At 43.5% G+C, this 16,489-nt stretch overlaps 2 protein-coding genes across 3 annotated transcripts in view; one reads left to right on the top strand and one right to left on the bottom strand.

The window, feature by feature from the left end:
* Nucleotides 1–14,618, bottom strand: part of NFKBIB (NFKB inhibitor beta) — a 106,884-nt gene extending 92,266 nt beyond the window's left edge. The window contains exon 1 of the mRNA XM_069644217.1: nt 14,051–14,618. Coding sequence (XP_069500318.1) covers nt 14,051–14,478 — 428 coding nt within the window. The 5' untranslated portion in view covers nt 14,479–14,618. The remainder of the gene's footprint in view (nt 1–14,050) is intronic.
* The window catches only part of SIRT2 (sirtuin 2), a 402,273-nt gene that overhangs the window by 1,697 nt on the left and 384,087 nt on the right, over nt 1–16,489 (top strand). The window contains exon 1 of one of the 2 annotated variants that reach the window (XM_069644214.1): nt 15,055–15,184. The exons of the other annotated variant lie outside the window; for it this stretch is intronic. Within the exon in view, the coding sequence (XP_069500315.1) occupies nt 15,169–15,184 (16 nt within the window). The 5' untranslated portion in view covers nt 15,055–15,168. Of the gene's footprint in view, nt 1–15,054; nt 15,185–16,489 lie in introns of those variants that run through there. 2 annotated transcript variants of the gene reach the window in all.

Raw genomic sequence — 16,489 nt, 5'->3', positions numbered from 1 at the left:
AATTACCACAGATAGTGTAAAAACAAGTTGCCACGTGTTTCGGTCATATATCTTGGGCTTTACAGATCCAGCCCTTTAGATGATCGGACCTTCGTCAGGACAGAAGCTCAGTGTCTAATGTGCCAAGCTTCAACATTGGCAGTGGTGAGAACCTTCATTCTAAAAAGAAGAAATTATCAAATCTATTACCTAAATGATACTAACCTCGTCATCCTCATTTACAAACAAAAAACAATCTATGTGCATAAGTAGCGTTCAATGTTGTTACAAAACAGTTGGACTTACCTCCATCATATAACTCGCAAAACTAGTGGGAAGCATTTCGATACTTCCAAGGCAAAATGCAAAATTAGATACGACGCCAGAGATACGCATAGCAAAGTCCTCTTTCTATCACCATTCAAGTTCTAACCACTCCAGGTGAAGTAAGCTGGGGCGAACACGTAGACGCCCCCAGACTCCATCCAAAAAAGGACGCATACCGATGCATGCAAGTTTTTTCCCCCCCCAAGGCAGCTACAGACACTAAATATGACGATGAAGCATTTGTTTTTAGGACCATTACGCGAGTGCCCATACAATCAGACAGTATTACAATCATAGCGTGAATGCTTTAAAACGCATAGATTCCCAGTTCTGTATTGTCTACAACGGAACTAAGCCACGCAGTGAAAATATGCGTGTTTGTTTACCACACGGGGGCCGTTGTAATTATAACACGAGGGCCCCAAAGGCACATATTTATAGCGAATACATTATAATATGTGGTGTTAGCCACTAAGAAACAGAGAGCGCTGTTCACATAGATTAAACAGCTTGCACATAAACAAAATCAGACAGAGTTCGGGAAAAGAGTTCTTAATTAAAACTATCTTTTTCAGACTTCATCTGCAGTATCACCAAGCTAACAACAAATCTACAACGTGGCAAATACCACTACGGACAGTTGCAGCCCGTAGATACCTATTTAAACATAATTTTGAATGCACATCATCCCCCTTAAGGTAGGTGGGGTGCTAGCATGCCAGTGTGTCAAATAAATAGAGCTGGGTTCTGCATTAATGTTCTTTTTTAACTGGACTGACACCGTGGGAGATATTGTTCACTCATGGTGGAATACTTGTAGCTCCAAATAGGATAAAGATTTGAAGAAGAGAGTGACGTCCTCCTTAATTGAGACACCAGCACAGAGAAATTCTGATGAAAGGCAATTTTCCCCCAACACAAGTTGTTGAAAGACATTCGAGTAGGATTCTAATGCATACAAGAGTGTGATCAAGGTTAAGATGCATTCATTGAGATGCAGTGGGCATAGTGTAACCCATTGATCTCTTATTGCCATAGGCTCTCAGATTGAACATCTGCCAATCAATTGAGTATATATGGGACTATGCCCATTTTTGGTTGCACTTATTCCACAAGTTATATGATGGAGGGTAGTCCATCCGTAACAACATTGAACGTTACTTATGCACATAGATTGTGTTTTTTGTAAATGAGGATGATGAGGTTAGCATCATTTAGGTAATAGATTTGATAATTTCTTCTTTTTAGAATGAAGGTTCTCACCACTGTCATTGTTGAAGCTTAGCATATTAAGACACTGAGCTTCTGTCCTGACGAAGGTCTGATCTCAAGGGCTGGATCTGTAAAGCCCGAGATATATGACCAAAACACGTGGCCAATTGTTTTGTACACTATCTGTGGTAATTACAGTAAAATCCCACTTGTACTAAAGAATAAGGTGTTAGAACTCTGTGCTAGTTGGTTTAGTGTTGAGAGGTATATGTGTATCAAAACCGGATTTTGATGTAGAAAGAGAGAGCTATAGTTGATTGTATGAATGTGTATGAGACGTGGGAAAGGTATTATGAGTGTGTAAAATATACATGCAAGTCAATGTTTTTTACTGTTATGATAAGATACTATATTTGATCAAAATAAAATCATCTGTATGAAGATTTAGCTGAAGAATATTTTGTCACCCTCAATCTATGGGTCCACTCCTTTTTTGTTGATTGGGCACCAATCACAGCCTGGGTGGGTGGAAGACGGACAGAGAAGGGAGTTGGAAGGAATGGAGGCACAGAGGGCAGCGAGCAGGAAAAATGATAACGATGGTGTGGAGGTTGGCTGGAAGGGGGGGGGCGGAAAAAGGGTGAGAAAAACATATTGAAAGAAAGGCGGGTGGGAGCAGCAAGAAAGGAGGCAAATAAATAACAAGAAATGCAGATGGCCGGCAGGAGCTGGGGGGCGGTGGGGCTGGGGAAGAGAAAGGAGGACATGATGCCACTCGCCCCAGAATGGGTGCCTTGAGCAGGAACAGACCTGAAATTATCTCACCATGCCACTGCACCCTTGAGCTCATCAGATATGCATTTTACAGATTAAATTCCCCGATTTGCGTACAGAATAAGTGGCAGTGCAGGTATTAAAAGGCTTGAGAACTACTTAGCTGCTGCTGCTTGTAGCCCAAATGGGTGTAGTTAGCTTGACATTTAAAAACTTCAGTGAGCCACTTTTGGCTGCCCACGCACACTAGTGCTGTACAAACACACGTGACATTTAACAGTCTTTGGGAATGTGTACCAAGGAGCAGTAAGGAACACCTATAGGCCATTTAAAGCATATTGGAACACAAATGGAGAAGTTAGACTTGTGGCATGTCGTGTATTGTGTATTAAGTAAAGAATACTTATGGAGGTTGCCAGATACCCAAGAGCTGCTGTTTAGCTGCTGCTCACCATACCTTCATTTCAATCCCTGCAAAGGTATATACGATTTTGTGACAAGAAGAGGATGACTGATTGTGAAGCCAATCAGCTACTGAATGAAAGTGTGGATAGTAGCAAAATACGACACCTCATCTTGTTATTAACATTCTCTAAGGCTTAACTGCTGATGGTCAGCTGTAGAAAACCATTGGGCAACAAATTAATCATAGGCTAACCTACTTGAAAATGTGCATAATCTTCATATCACTTCAATCAGGCAAAGCAAGAATTAAGCTTTTGGAAGAAAAGGACAGCTTTGGCATTCATAAACTGAAATTCCTCATCAGTTTCCGATTTGTGGTTCGTTTACATAGGCCAAAAAACAGTTGGCTTTGACAATCCTAGGTCTTAACAGGACTTCAGTGCCAGGTCACCATAATGCTTACAAACGAAGAAGAGGAAGGAACACATGGTTAAGAAATGTTTATAAAACCCATAGTACACTTACATACATGCCAACATTATCCATTGTGAAGACACTAGTCCAGCCCATTTTTTTACTTTGTATTCTGGTACTTGTAGACAAAGGTTTATTCAGGGGGGAGGAGGGGCGGTGGAAATTTAGGACTGCAAGACTCAGAATGCTACATTCAATTCAAGAAAACAACAAAGGTGTCCCATGAACACGCGCTGTCACATGCACATAATAGTGAGACTAACAGGATTCATTAGGTTTTATTCTATGGTCGATACTGTTGTAGCAGACACTCAACCAAATTAGTCCTTTTCAAGACCCAGTATCAAAACTGTGTTGCACATTTTGTTAAAAACATATAGACATTCATGTTATTGTTGAATTGAAAACAATGTTCGGGCCATTAACAAAACCAAAAACAATGTACAGGCCATACCATTACATAAGTGATTCATCCAATACAATTATTCAGCAAACAAAATGATAAAGTTTGGGATATTGAAGAATAAATAATATGTAACAATGAAAGAGACGGGGGGGTTAAGTACGGGAGAAGGAGACAAGAAAAAAAAAATCAAGACAATTATTAAAATGCATGATACTGTTAGATCTGTCAACCATTTTATCAAAATTCAAACATATATTCCTCTGATCCCAAAAGTTGTGAAGAGTATTGCAGCTTGTGTAATATCAACCAACACATCCACAAAAAAAGTTATCCTGACAATCTTGTAGCAAGAATAGACAGCATCAAAATCCGGCCGAAATTTTTCCAAATGTCATGAATCCATCTAGACACTAGTATTACATGAGTAAATTCTCAATGTTGATCATTGTGACCTTAATGGGGCATGATATACCATCATGTTGCTACATGATCAGTGTAAATTTACAATAAAGAACACCTTGAGACGACCTATATGAAAGAGGGTGAGGTAAATTAAACCAACACAATATCTAAATGTCAATGCTTGGAACCAATGATTACAGAGTGATGTATAGTCGCCATTTGTTCACAACACTTATACCGTTTTTCCACAAAGTTTGCTCAAATGATTATCGATCCTTGGAATCGAAACCTCCAGTGGTGCCCACGTGAGTATCCACTGGGGTGATACGCATGCACAAAAGGTGTGTACTTAAAGCGTGCCATAGTGCATGTTAAGTGAAAATCATTTAACCAGTGAAACCAGCGAGTTCAAAGATAATATGAACGCTGGCTATTTTTACCTCACTGAAATGCAAGGTGTGATAAGAAGTTCCTTAGTTGGCTTCATTTTGCCCACGTCTCAAAAGGGGACAAGAAATTGGGTGGACAATACAAGCTCCAATTTATATTTTGGCAACAACTTTCTGCAGATTTGTGACAATGCATTGTCTCATACGATTGCCTTACAAACTTGTTGGAGATGCTGAGCATGTGACCCAGCCTTTGTACGGCCCCTCAAATAATCCGATTCCAAATATAAACTCAACGTATTTCTTGAATTCCATGCAAACTAAGTTGTGAAACGAAAGCACGCATTAGGTGGTACGAACCACCTTAGAATCCTGAAAAATAATTGCGATTGCACGTCCGTCTTTAAAAAGTTACCCAATTCCTCTACGGATTCCCCATGTCAGCGTCCAAGAAATACGCAGAAGTTTTTATTTGGAATCTTATTATTTGAGGGGGCGTACGAAGGCTGGGTCAAGGTAATCACAGGAGACAATGGATTGTCACAAATCAGTAGGAAGTTGTTGCCAAAGAGCTTCTACTCTCCACCCAAATTATTGTCCCCTTTTGCCCCCCCCCCCATCTCTTTCATTATCCCAAACTATCATTTTGTTTGGTGCAATAATTGTATTGGATGAATCACTTATGTAATGGGGGCCTGTACAATGGTTCTTGGTTTTGTTAATGTGCCGAGCATTATTGTTTTCAATTAAACAATGACAAATATCTATAGGTTTTTTACAAAATTAACACCACAGATTTGATACTATGCCTTGAAAAGGACCAATTTGGTCGAAACAGGTGTCAGCTACAACAGTCATCTACTATAGAATAAAACATAATGAATCATGCATATATACACACACACACGTGACTGTACGGTACCAAACTAGGCCTCCGCTCACTGTAACCACGAGCTAAGCCTAAATTCTGTAACTAAGACATAATCATGTAACAGCGCCTCGATGCCCTTGGGCTGTAGAGTGCTTTACAAATTAAAAAAAATAAATAAATTTGATAGTCTCACTATTAGGTGCACGTGACAGCGCATGTTTATAGAACATCTTTGTTGTTTTCTTGTCAAACCTTAGGTTGGGGTAACCTAACGTTCCAGATCAACCGCAGCAGTCCAAATACATTATTTGTTTTAACTACTTTCTAAGCTGCAGCATGCCTTATCCTGGTTATCCCACACACTTACATATTACATTCAATTCAAGACTGGGCTAGTGTCCCCCTATCTCGTCATGTCTGAAAAAACAGTTTCTACCAATAAAACTAGCTATGGCTCCACAAAGTCCAATGAAAATACATCAATCTGGGAAAATTCTTCTTCAGAAAGTTAGAGCTACTGAACCAAACACTGACGAGTTCATTGAGGACTTTGCCTTGATGACAAAACTATCAAATATCAGCATGAGTGTAGGGATGTAACGGTATACCGTTAAAGATACCGTGAACCACTTAATTGAACAATAATAACCGTCACATTGTTTATACCGTTATACCGTTCATACCGTAAAGTGTGCTTTTCAATCTGATTTGGAAAGGCTGCAGTAAGCAAGTGCTGCGCAGTCTTGGTCTTGCACTGTTGGATGTGCCGTCTGCCAAGTAGTTTCAGTTGGAGCAGTTTTTAATGCCATTCCATAAACCACACGTGCCTGACACAAAATCAATATGTTAGCAATAGGAAGAATAGATGTAGTGCCAAGAAGGAAAAGGGTTTACTTTGGGTTGGCGGCTTTGGGGTTTATATATTTATAATGGATAATGTTCTCTAAACATATGGCAATGGGGGATTTCCCTGGTTCTATCATTGAATTTACATATAATAAGTCACACTGCGAAATTCACTCATCTCTGTGGGTATTCCCTGCTGCCATACCAAAGGGTAACATGTCCGTGATTACTGAACACCTTTTGGCCCGCAAGTAAACTAAAGGCTGTAACGTAAAGAGAGAGAGTGTGTGTGTACTACCATCAGCCTCCATTGATGGGTGGCATGCAGGTTATCAAGATGGCAACACGTTCATGTTCACCAGTAGCCAGTGGGGGAACATAAAGCCTAAATGACCACTTAAGAAAAGCTATTCATTCCTCCTCCTCCCTCTGCATTTCAGTGGAAAGTATGTTGAAAAGCCCAATTCTGGCCCTGGGTGCCTGGTTTTGTTTGTGATGAGAAATCTGTCAATTTATGACCTTTTAGAAAATATTTGTTAAGATTAGTTAACTCCACCTGCTATAACACGATAACCATGATATGCCGTCATTTGGCAAGAAGGTTATCGTACTGTCATAAAACTAATACCGTGACACCCCTACATGAGGGTATGCGACGCAGAAGTGAAAATGTAAGATAACATTAAGGCCCTAGCCGCGATTAGATCCTCTGCAACTAGGATTCAACCACTGCGCAAGGAGCTAGAAAACAGGAACTGTCAAGTACAATATTGGAATGTTCAACCTACCGGAAAACATTGAAGGCTCGAATTGTAGAAGCTACCTTGAAAAATGTATCCCAAGCTTATTAAAAATGACATTTTCAACTCCTTTTGAAGTGGATAAAGCTCACTGCATTCCTTCCGAAAAGGAACCTGGCCAGACCGCTCATCGGCAGATGATATTCAAAGTACTTGGTCATTGCCATTTCATCCTTATCAGGAAATATGTCTGGGATATCCCAAGTCTCTTGGGCAATGGTTCAAGTGAGGTACTGCATTTTCAACCTAGGCTCCTGTGGTTACATATTTCATCTTGAGAAGCGATCAGTTATGAGTATTCACACTAAAGGAGTCTTGTAATATCTTTACAGATACTGATGCTTTAAGAAGCTTTCCTTGATCATAGCCAAGATCACAGCCAATATGAGGAAATTGAGTTTTACAATGGTTCCTTTTTGACAGCTCCTTGTACTTGAAATTGGCCTCTCTAACAACCAGTGTTACACTTTCTGGTTTGAGTTGATGTAATGATCTTTCATAATAAAAAGGTTGCTATATGGTTGTTGATTTATAATAATTTTTTCTGTTCTATGCACTTTTGATTATGGCAGTCTTCTCATACCTCATGATGATCTCAGTCTATAGCAAGTGTCCCTTTGATTTATAGGCAAACGACCCGATTTTTTTTATTGTTCATCAATTTCAACAATACTGGTATGTTTCCATGCATTGTCTGAACACTTAAATTGCCTGTTTCCGTTGCAGCTACCTGGGAACTCGGTGCTCTTGTTCCAGTCACCTGTGGCCTCAATAACCGGTCAGCGAATTATTTTTTATGTCTCCCTGACTGGTGCTTGGGGACGGAGGTATTAATAGTCTACGCAGACCCTGATTCTTGACAGACTGAGAAAACATTTCCCGCTCAGACTATGGATACGGCTGCCGGGGACCCAGTGGCTGCCCTGGTCCAGGCCATCACAGTTCTAAGGGCTGATATGGCCGCCGCCGCCATACATCAGCGGTTAGACACCATCCAGAGTGAGCGCCATTCCCTACTCGCAGATCCCGAATTCAGAGACCCTCAGCCCAATCCTTTCAACAACACACCCCCACAGACTCCCGTATATGGACCCACTCCTTTCCCGTTGGCAGCCCCTGAGAAATTCCAGGGTGATCCACGAAAATTCTGCACATTCCTGAACCTATGCAAACTCCATTTTTTATGTTGTCCTGCATTTTCCGCAACAAACCTTGCCGTATGGGCATCCCTAAAGACCACTGTGACAACATCTGTGATGGCTGAAAAGTTGGACAGTCTGGTACAGTTCAGCATGAAGCCCCCGGAAACAGCTCCACATTCCCCAACCGCCCGCAACCAATGAAGGCATTTGTTCCGTAGTGTGTCCCTTGGTTCTCTAGAGGCAATAGATAGTTTTGGGACTCCATGAAGAAATACAGTTGAGCGGCCACTGCCCTCCAAGGAGTGACACCCCAACGAAATCCTCTCCTGACCCGAGTTTGGAGCAATTTCCTCCCTGCCCACTGAGCACATATTGCTCTGAGCCCTCCCGAGAGTAAGCAACGATGGTAAAGGATTGGCCCCCAGGGCTAGGGACTCCCTTCGTGAAGGTGGCACTGGGGGAAAGCCACCTCTGGTTGTCTCCTCAAAGAAGGTGGGGAAGGAGGGGATGGACAGGAATGTGAGGGATATGGCCCTTTGCCAGAGACAGAATTCGGCCCTCCTGGGCCAACCTCTACTGAGCTCATACCATCCCTCCCCACAACTCCCCTCCCCCTGGCTTCCAGCAGCCCATTAATCAGAACAAGTAAAAGGTTTTTTTTTTTTTTTTTTTTTAATTTTATTGGTTTAAAACAAACCTTTAAAATATTGCACAAACATCTACACAAAACAAGAGTTTTACCGACTCTGTCATCATTTATCAATGCCCCCGACTGGATCGATTTCGTTCTCGCCATACCTTCGGACAGAGATAATCACCCAGATTTCCCCTTAAAGATGGTTTTTAAGAGTTCTCAACCCTTTTCTCCGGCTCCTTATTGACCTGCGTTCTCTTTTAATTTCGCTACGATAATAGCCAGAAAGGAAGTCAACGGCAAGATTAGTTTCATGTCCAGTCCATTCCACATTTTCCGCCACCACTCTTCTGCGCACGCAGAATGATTTGCATCTGACCATTGGCCCAGATGTATTGATCTAGCGTCTCTTAGAGCTGAGCAGAAGAGGACTAAGTGTTTTAAGGACTCTAGCTCCTTATTACAAAAGCGACAAGTAGAGGTTTGACCCGCATTACACGCCCAATAACTGGTTTGCTCTTTAGTTCTTAATGCATTCAACCGGAACAGTAAAAATAATCTTCTTGCATTTGCGTTTGGAAAGCGGGACAAATATTTTTGCAAGATGTTGTACCCTCTTGCTTCCGTAGGAGAGTCTGTCATCGCATTAGCCATCAATCGCTCACGACATGTATTTATCCAGTCAGCACGCCATAGTCGCACTTTTGCGGCCGCAGGATTACTATGGAGCATTTGCAAGCTGATGTTCTTGATCACCAGAAGATCTTCACAGCGTTTTATCCATTGAGAAAGGATATCTGGACTTCCTGATGCCGCCTTGTGAAATATCTGGAATTGAAATATTCCCGCTTCTACACACGTTTTTCGAAATAGTGCAAGTTGATTCCAGCATATTCTCGCATGCAAAGAGATTAATGCTAATTCATACCGTATACAGGCAGTTGCGATTCCAGGTGGTAGATTTAGGGTCTTTGACCAGAACATATGTTCTAGTGAACTCCAATGTGTTGATGGACAACCAAAGGCATTTTCTGCACCATATACCAGAATTGGTACTACTTTTTGTTCATAAAAGTTGCGTAATGGTATCATTGAAAATTGCCCGTATTTTTTGTAAATTACCAGACCTTGACAGGCCAACTGGCCACATTTCCTTTTTGAATCGGCCACCCAAGGATCCTCACAGATACTGGAATTAAGTGTCATGCCAAGGTAGTTTACACTTTTTGATATCTGTAATTTCTCTTGATTTAGAGACCATACATACTTTGAGCCTTTTGAATTGAGACTTGTTTTCAAGTTCTCGAACACCAATATTTCTGTTTTAGATGTATTGATCTTCAAATTATTCTGGTAAACGTAGTTCTGTACAGCATCAAGTTTGCGTTGGAGCCCGATAGGTGTTAAATCCAGGATTACTAAATCATCTGCGTACAGCAGCCAGTTTATCTTCGATCCCTTGAGATTAGGTGGAAAGGATCTCACTGTTTGAATCGCTTCACCGATATCGGAGATGAATAGACTGAAAAGCGCGGCTGCTAGTGGGCAACCCTGACTCCTTTCAGTGTCTTGATTTGGGTGGACAACGTTCCTGAAGGATCCAACTGAATGGCAATTGAGGTGTTTGTGTGGAGATCTTTAATTGCTGCTAGTAGGCCAACTGGGCAACCCCACAACTCTAGTTTTTCCCACAACAGTTCACGATCGATCATATCGAAGGCCGTAGAAAAGTCGACGAAGGCAAGATACACCTCGTGTTCGTTCTTAGGGCTTCCATTTTAAGCAGATTTAAAATCAGCAGTAAAAGGTTTTTTACCTCGGCCATCTCAGAACGGAGGTGATGACAGGGGCAGCTTGGTGGGATGGCCGATGCTGTGGATACTGGGGCTTCCATGGGAGCATCAAGCACAGGCTCACTCCCAATACTAGATGGAAGACTGGACTTCACTCCCGTACCCAAACCCACTGCACCCCCACCCCTGGAGGCCGAAGGCAAAGGCATATGAGAAAGGGGGGAGCGAACCTCAGAGAGAACCAGTGATGTATGCTGGGCTGATACGAGTTTGGGTAAAATAAGGGATAGGAAGGGGCTGAAGCTGGTAGAGGGGCCAAAGGTTGTGCCAGCGGGACAAGCCCTCCTGACAGTTTCGAGATGCCCTTAGAGATCTTCTCGCAACCATTGGCCAGGGTGTCGAGAAGGACAGCCTTGGCAACGGAGTCGAGACCCCCTCCTGGGGTTAACAGATTTGCAGGGATCCTCGATTCGTCCGAAAAGGGGCTTGCCAAAACCGAGATAAAGTGAGCAATGGGAGCATTGCCACAGGTAGACCCAGAGAGCCGTGATGTTGTTGCCCCGACCAGCGGTCCAGTCTTACAGGATAACAAGGGTAACAGGTGTATGTGCCCCGGGATCTTCCTCTCTGACACATGCCGAGGCCGGAGGCAGTTGGACAAGTGCTCCATCCATGCCAAGGCATGTGGTGCCTTCTGCCTGAATAGCCACCGGAGCTTTGCTCAACAGGCCCCCCCTCCGTCTTCTGCCCAAAATAGGCTTCCGATCTCCCGATGGAGCCAGGGGTCCCTCTAGTGTAGATAGGAGTGAGGATTTGGAGAGATAGAGGGGGAAAAGGGAGATGAAACGTCTCCTCCCTCCATGGCCCTAGAGTCATTACCTCGGGGAGGGCCAACCATTTGCAGGCCAGATGGAAAGATGGAAAGAAGCCTTTCGGATTGAGTTACCGATTAAAGAGGTCACACCTCGCCACCCTACATGAGTATCTTGTTGGCTTGGCTGTTGCAAAGGGCCTCATGCGCTCCGAGGAGAGGTTGGAGAATGGTTGCCCCACCCCCTTCCTCAGGAATGGCAGGTAGGTAGTGGCTGGCTTTTGCTCACCTTGGAGACTTACGGTGCAATCCAGGTTGTTGTAGGCCAGTCTATCTGGGCCCCCATGGATCCGCTAACATCCTCCGCGGGACGCCAACACCCGCGCCCTTTCTCCCGCGGGCTTCACCCTGGCGGGCCTGCAGTCCTGGGTTAAATGTATGAGGGGGCGTGGCATGCGAGCATGCATGTATGGGAGCCCTCCAGGGCCAGTACGACACCCTCCGCGGGACGCCAACAACCGCACCCTTTCTCCCACGGGCTTCACCATGGCGGGCCTGCAGTCCTGGGTTAAATGTATGAGGGGGCATGGCTTGCGAGCACGCAAGTATGGGAGCCCTCCTGGGCCAGTACGACACCCCCCGCGGGACGCCAACACCCACGCCCTTTCTCCCGCGGGCTATGAAAAGTACCCTTCAGAAACGGTGGACTAATTTTCCTAAGAGAAATACTAGAGCCAGAGTCTGAAAGGAATACATTGGGGCCAACTGACATCCCTGCTTTTCACATTTATTGGTGGGGGAAAACAATGTATAATTCCCTGATCTTGTATATCGAACAGAGGCTGGGATGTCTGCGTATCACAGTTGGATAAGATTTTATGCCACAATATGATTCAAAACAAACGCTGTCTCCAAATCTGAAAAAAGCCACAATTAACCTCCCTCTCTTAACCTTACCGTATTTCTCCATGACCGTGCTCAATGAAGCACTGGTCCACTGTACTAAGCCCTAGACAAACCCATTTGGGGGGCTTCACGATTTTGTTACTATGAGCCCACTCATCCAGTATGAGCAACAAGCCTTTGGAAAATCTTGGTGGCAATATCCAGTAAGGAAATTGGCCAAAAAACATGAGGGGCTGGTGGTCCAAGGACTACTTGCCCAATGAGATGGAATAATGCCAGTCTGGACAATTCCATTAAACATAAAACAATTTGGTGTCCTACAAAAAAATATCCCAGTATTTCTCAATACTTGTTTTTTTTTGTCTTTTAGCTATTTTTATATGCCCTTTTGAAACTTTAAATCTGACCAGCTGTGTACAGCCATGGGACATCCCTTTCTATGGCCTGGACCTCTTGAACTTGAGGACTCTGTATGCCAGTAGCACGGTCCTCGAAAGTCTCAACCAAAAAACTCAAACTGACATTTTCCTTTGTGGCCACTGAACTGTTTAACAGTTTTAAGCGAATATCTTAATTTAGGAATTAGTCATTCTTTCCAATGCCTCCTTGTCGAGCTTAGGCATCGCTAACCAGCACCTCTGACTGTCAGACATTTTATTTGTGATGCCTACCCCAGACTATTGGAAAATTAACACAAGGTTAGTGATCACCCTCTGTTCAATCAGAAATGCAAACATTTATAACATTCCTGAAGAAAAAAAACAGTCAACAATAGAGTAATCGATGACTGAGGAACAGTATTGCTGGTCTTGTATGCTTCGGAATGCACCATTTGCCACTAAAGATCCCGGAAAATCCCCAGGCAGAATCCCAAATTAAACCTGAAAAATCAGTACTCTATTTGTGATATATTTTACTGTCCAAACATCTGAACTAAATTTGTAATATTTAGCTTGAGAACCTAAAGCCCTGCATAATGTTTATTTAGTCCTACTATATTTCTGAACAACTTGACTGGTCCTATGGGTCTAAAAATGTCCCACTGACCAATCCATTTCCTCAACATACAACCACTTGAAGTCAAATAAAGTTAAAAGCCTTGCAAATTTCCTTTACTAGAATTGCACGTAGACTGGACTAGAAGTACTGCACACCAAAATGTTCTATTAGCAGTCTTATGTTTTTTACATTTCCAATTTGTGTTGCAATCATTTTCCCACCAACTCAGTGCCGATATGTTACGTCGGAAAATGGATGTTGCTCACCATTTCATTTGATATGCACATTTTGCTCATTGGCCACAAAAGGTTGGGCACCCCTGCTCTGGACGGTTGCCCAGAGCTATTCCAGAGGTTAAGATTATTTCTCAACCTTGGGGCAGTCACCTCTTTTGCTTTAGTCACCCAGAGTGGAATGGGTATGCATAGATGCCACCCCCAGCGCCCCCGATTACCTAAACAACACCTCCTGATGATACTCTGGGTGTTCGAAACATGTCTGGGGTGGCTTGTTTTCTCGTGCAGAAGGGAAGTGACGAAGCAGTTGGGGCTAGTCTGCCCCTTTTAGGATGGGACCAAGCCTGATATGTACATGGCCTTTCCCCTTTTATATAACAGCTTGGCAGGCTAAAGAACAATGGTTTGGAGAGTTGCTTTAGTGCTACGCCACTAGTTTAACATTAGGTCTAACCTTTACAACCATCAGTTCTTTTGATTTGAGAGCAATACGTGTACCATTGACATAGAAGCAGCTCCCGTTAGCCCTAAGTTACACCACATTCAGATCAACCGTTCAATGCCCGCCAAAGAATAGTTGCTCTCCAATATCGTCTTTGAAGTCACCTCCTGGTAAACCCAAAGGGTTGAGAAATTGGACTTACGTATCGCCCTCTTCCGAGATGTAGCCGCAGACTCCCCCAGCCCAGGACACGGGTGTCGTTTGTTGTTCCAGTTGGATGCGCTGTACACCGTGAACGAGCTCACCCAGTTCGCCAGCGGTCACATCCTCCTCCTGGAGAGACTCGCCCAGAGCTGAATCGAAGCGTTCGTGCTCCAGTTCTCCAGAGCCCTTGTGTCTCTCTTCTTCGTTCCCCAGGGGCACAGCAGCCTTGGAGCCCGGTGTGTCCACAGTAATGTCCCAGTTACCAGACGTTTTAGGACCCAGTGATTCCCCATCGCCGACCCAAGAGTCTGAGGCCTGCAGGTAGCCCAAGGTATCCTGAGAGCCGGACAAGCTCCACAACTGTCCCTCCAGCAGAGACCCCAGACCACTGTCGCAGCAATCTTCATCGAGCCGCTTATTCGCCATAATCCCACTGAACAGCTCCACCGTTGTTTTTTACTGGATTCCCCGTAGCGGGGATGTTTTTAAGTAACCTGGGAATTCCCCAGTGAGCCATCCAATCGCAACACGTCTCTGTTCTGGCTCAGCCAATGACAGAACACTTTACTGAAAGGAAAGAAGAACAACAAATATGGCGTCGAGAGACAGTGTAAATCCTTTTGGTAGACATAAAAAGGAGACAAGAACGGGCATAGAAAAGACACAATCTTAACATTGGAAATGGGAATCCTCCGTAGATTGAAAGGTATCAGCCACTTTGGAATATCTCGTTTTTATTATTTTCGCCTATCAACTAAAACTTTCAGTATCATTAACCTCACACAAAGAAAGGGAGTTGGGGGAGATACCTTCTAACTTCTACCATGTAACTCAAAGAAAAACGAGTAAAATAATATATGATTTGCCAGATAAATGAAATGTAACTTTACAGACATTTTCTGAAGCGTCCTTTCAACGTCTTTAAATAAAAAAAACGTGGTTTATTGAAACATTTTAGATGGACAATTAATTGATATAAACCCGTATCGGGCTCTTCTTCACATTCAGCCCATGGTGGGCTGTCCCCGTGTTTGGTCTCCGCCCGCCGTGACGTTACACCGGAAGCGGTTGACCAAGTGACTGTCAGTGAGAGAGCTAGTGTACTTCACAGAGCCCATGGACCAACCGGGAGGTAATTTATGTGGGGAGTGTCACCTGGCAACTTGACAAACCAGTGGTGCCCTGGCCCCACTACAATCCCTTCTCGGTTGATCAATTTGCCCCTCCCCCTTCCGCGAACCTTCATCCTAATACCCTCTATGGTCCCTGTCTCGCTTGGTAATCGATGCTACCCCACTGTTTCCAGTTCACCCCTGTTCAATCCCTCCCAATCTGCATGATTCTTGCGTTTACCCTGCCATCCCCATCATTTAGGTCAGACACCTTCCGTTTTTCGCCTACACCGTTGACTCGCCTATATAATTAATAATTTTATTGCGGTTTTTATAGCGCTTCTTACCGGATTTATCTCGTATTGCTATTAAATGTAATGTTACCCAGTTTATCGATCGTGGAAAGCTGAATTGTTGCGACAGCCCTGTCAGAGTTTGAACCTGTGATTGCACACTGAAGGCAAACGTGAGAGTTTCATTCCTCACCACCTTGCATCATTAACACCCCTTGGGTGGGTCTAGTTCTGAGTTTTGCCCAACACATTATAACTACCCGATTTAAGAGAGTGCTTGCCCATGAGCACTTTATTACGTACTTTAAAATGGAACTTCTATATATCATTATGGGGGCTTTCCATTGTTACGCCCTAATTGGTTATCCTGATCTTTCATTGTATTGCCCAGAGTTTTCAGAATGTACCCCAATCAGAATCACATAATTTCACGCCTCCTAAAAAAAAAAAATGCTCTTTTGTACTCATAACCCCCTTTTAGAATCCAACACCTACCTAACATACATTGATGTAGTGTTTACTTAATATATGAGGAGAGCACTATGGCTCACAATTGATGTGGCCACAAGTTATGTTATTTGATATTTGTATAGCGCCTACTGCCGTTGGTATAGGCTTGAAGCGCTGCAGTGGATGAACACCCCTTTGGAAGAACGTAGTCAATGCAAGCATGTAAATAGAAGGAGCACTACAATGCGAGTAAACAGTTTTTGGCGTTCTGTGATAAGCATAGAGGGCTAGGTTCAAGCATTTTAAATCATGGAGCGCATATGGCAATGGCAAAAGAAAGACTACTATGTCAGTGGATATGTGACAGCTGGACCTAATTTTTTGTGGGACTCTGCTGTATTCTGTGTGTTGTGGAACGAGAGGGGGCAAGGGTATTGTAAATAATCTATTTAATTCCTAGGGCACCTGCCTACAGTGGAGGGCTCTACTATACTTAACATGCAGAACACATGCATCAATGGGTAATGTGCAGTCAACGAGCAAATTACATGCACAATTGTCAGCTAAGACAAAGATTCCAAC

This window comes from Ambystoma mexicanum, chromosome 2p (genome assembly GCF_040938575.1).
Source record: "Ambystoma mexicanum isolate Mex_15411 chromosome 2p, UKY_AmexF1_1, whole genome shotgun sequence".
NCBI lineage: Eukaryota > Metazoa > Chordata > Amphibia > Caudata > Ambystomatidae > Ambystoma > Ambystoma mexicanum.
The sequence above is the reverse complement of the archived record's forward strand: the minus strand, read 5'-3'. Positions and strand labels throughout refer to the sequence as shown.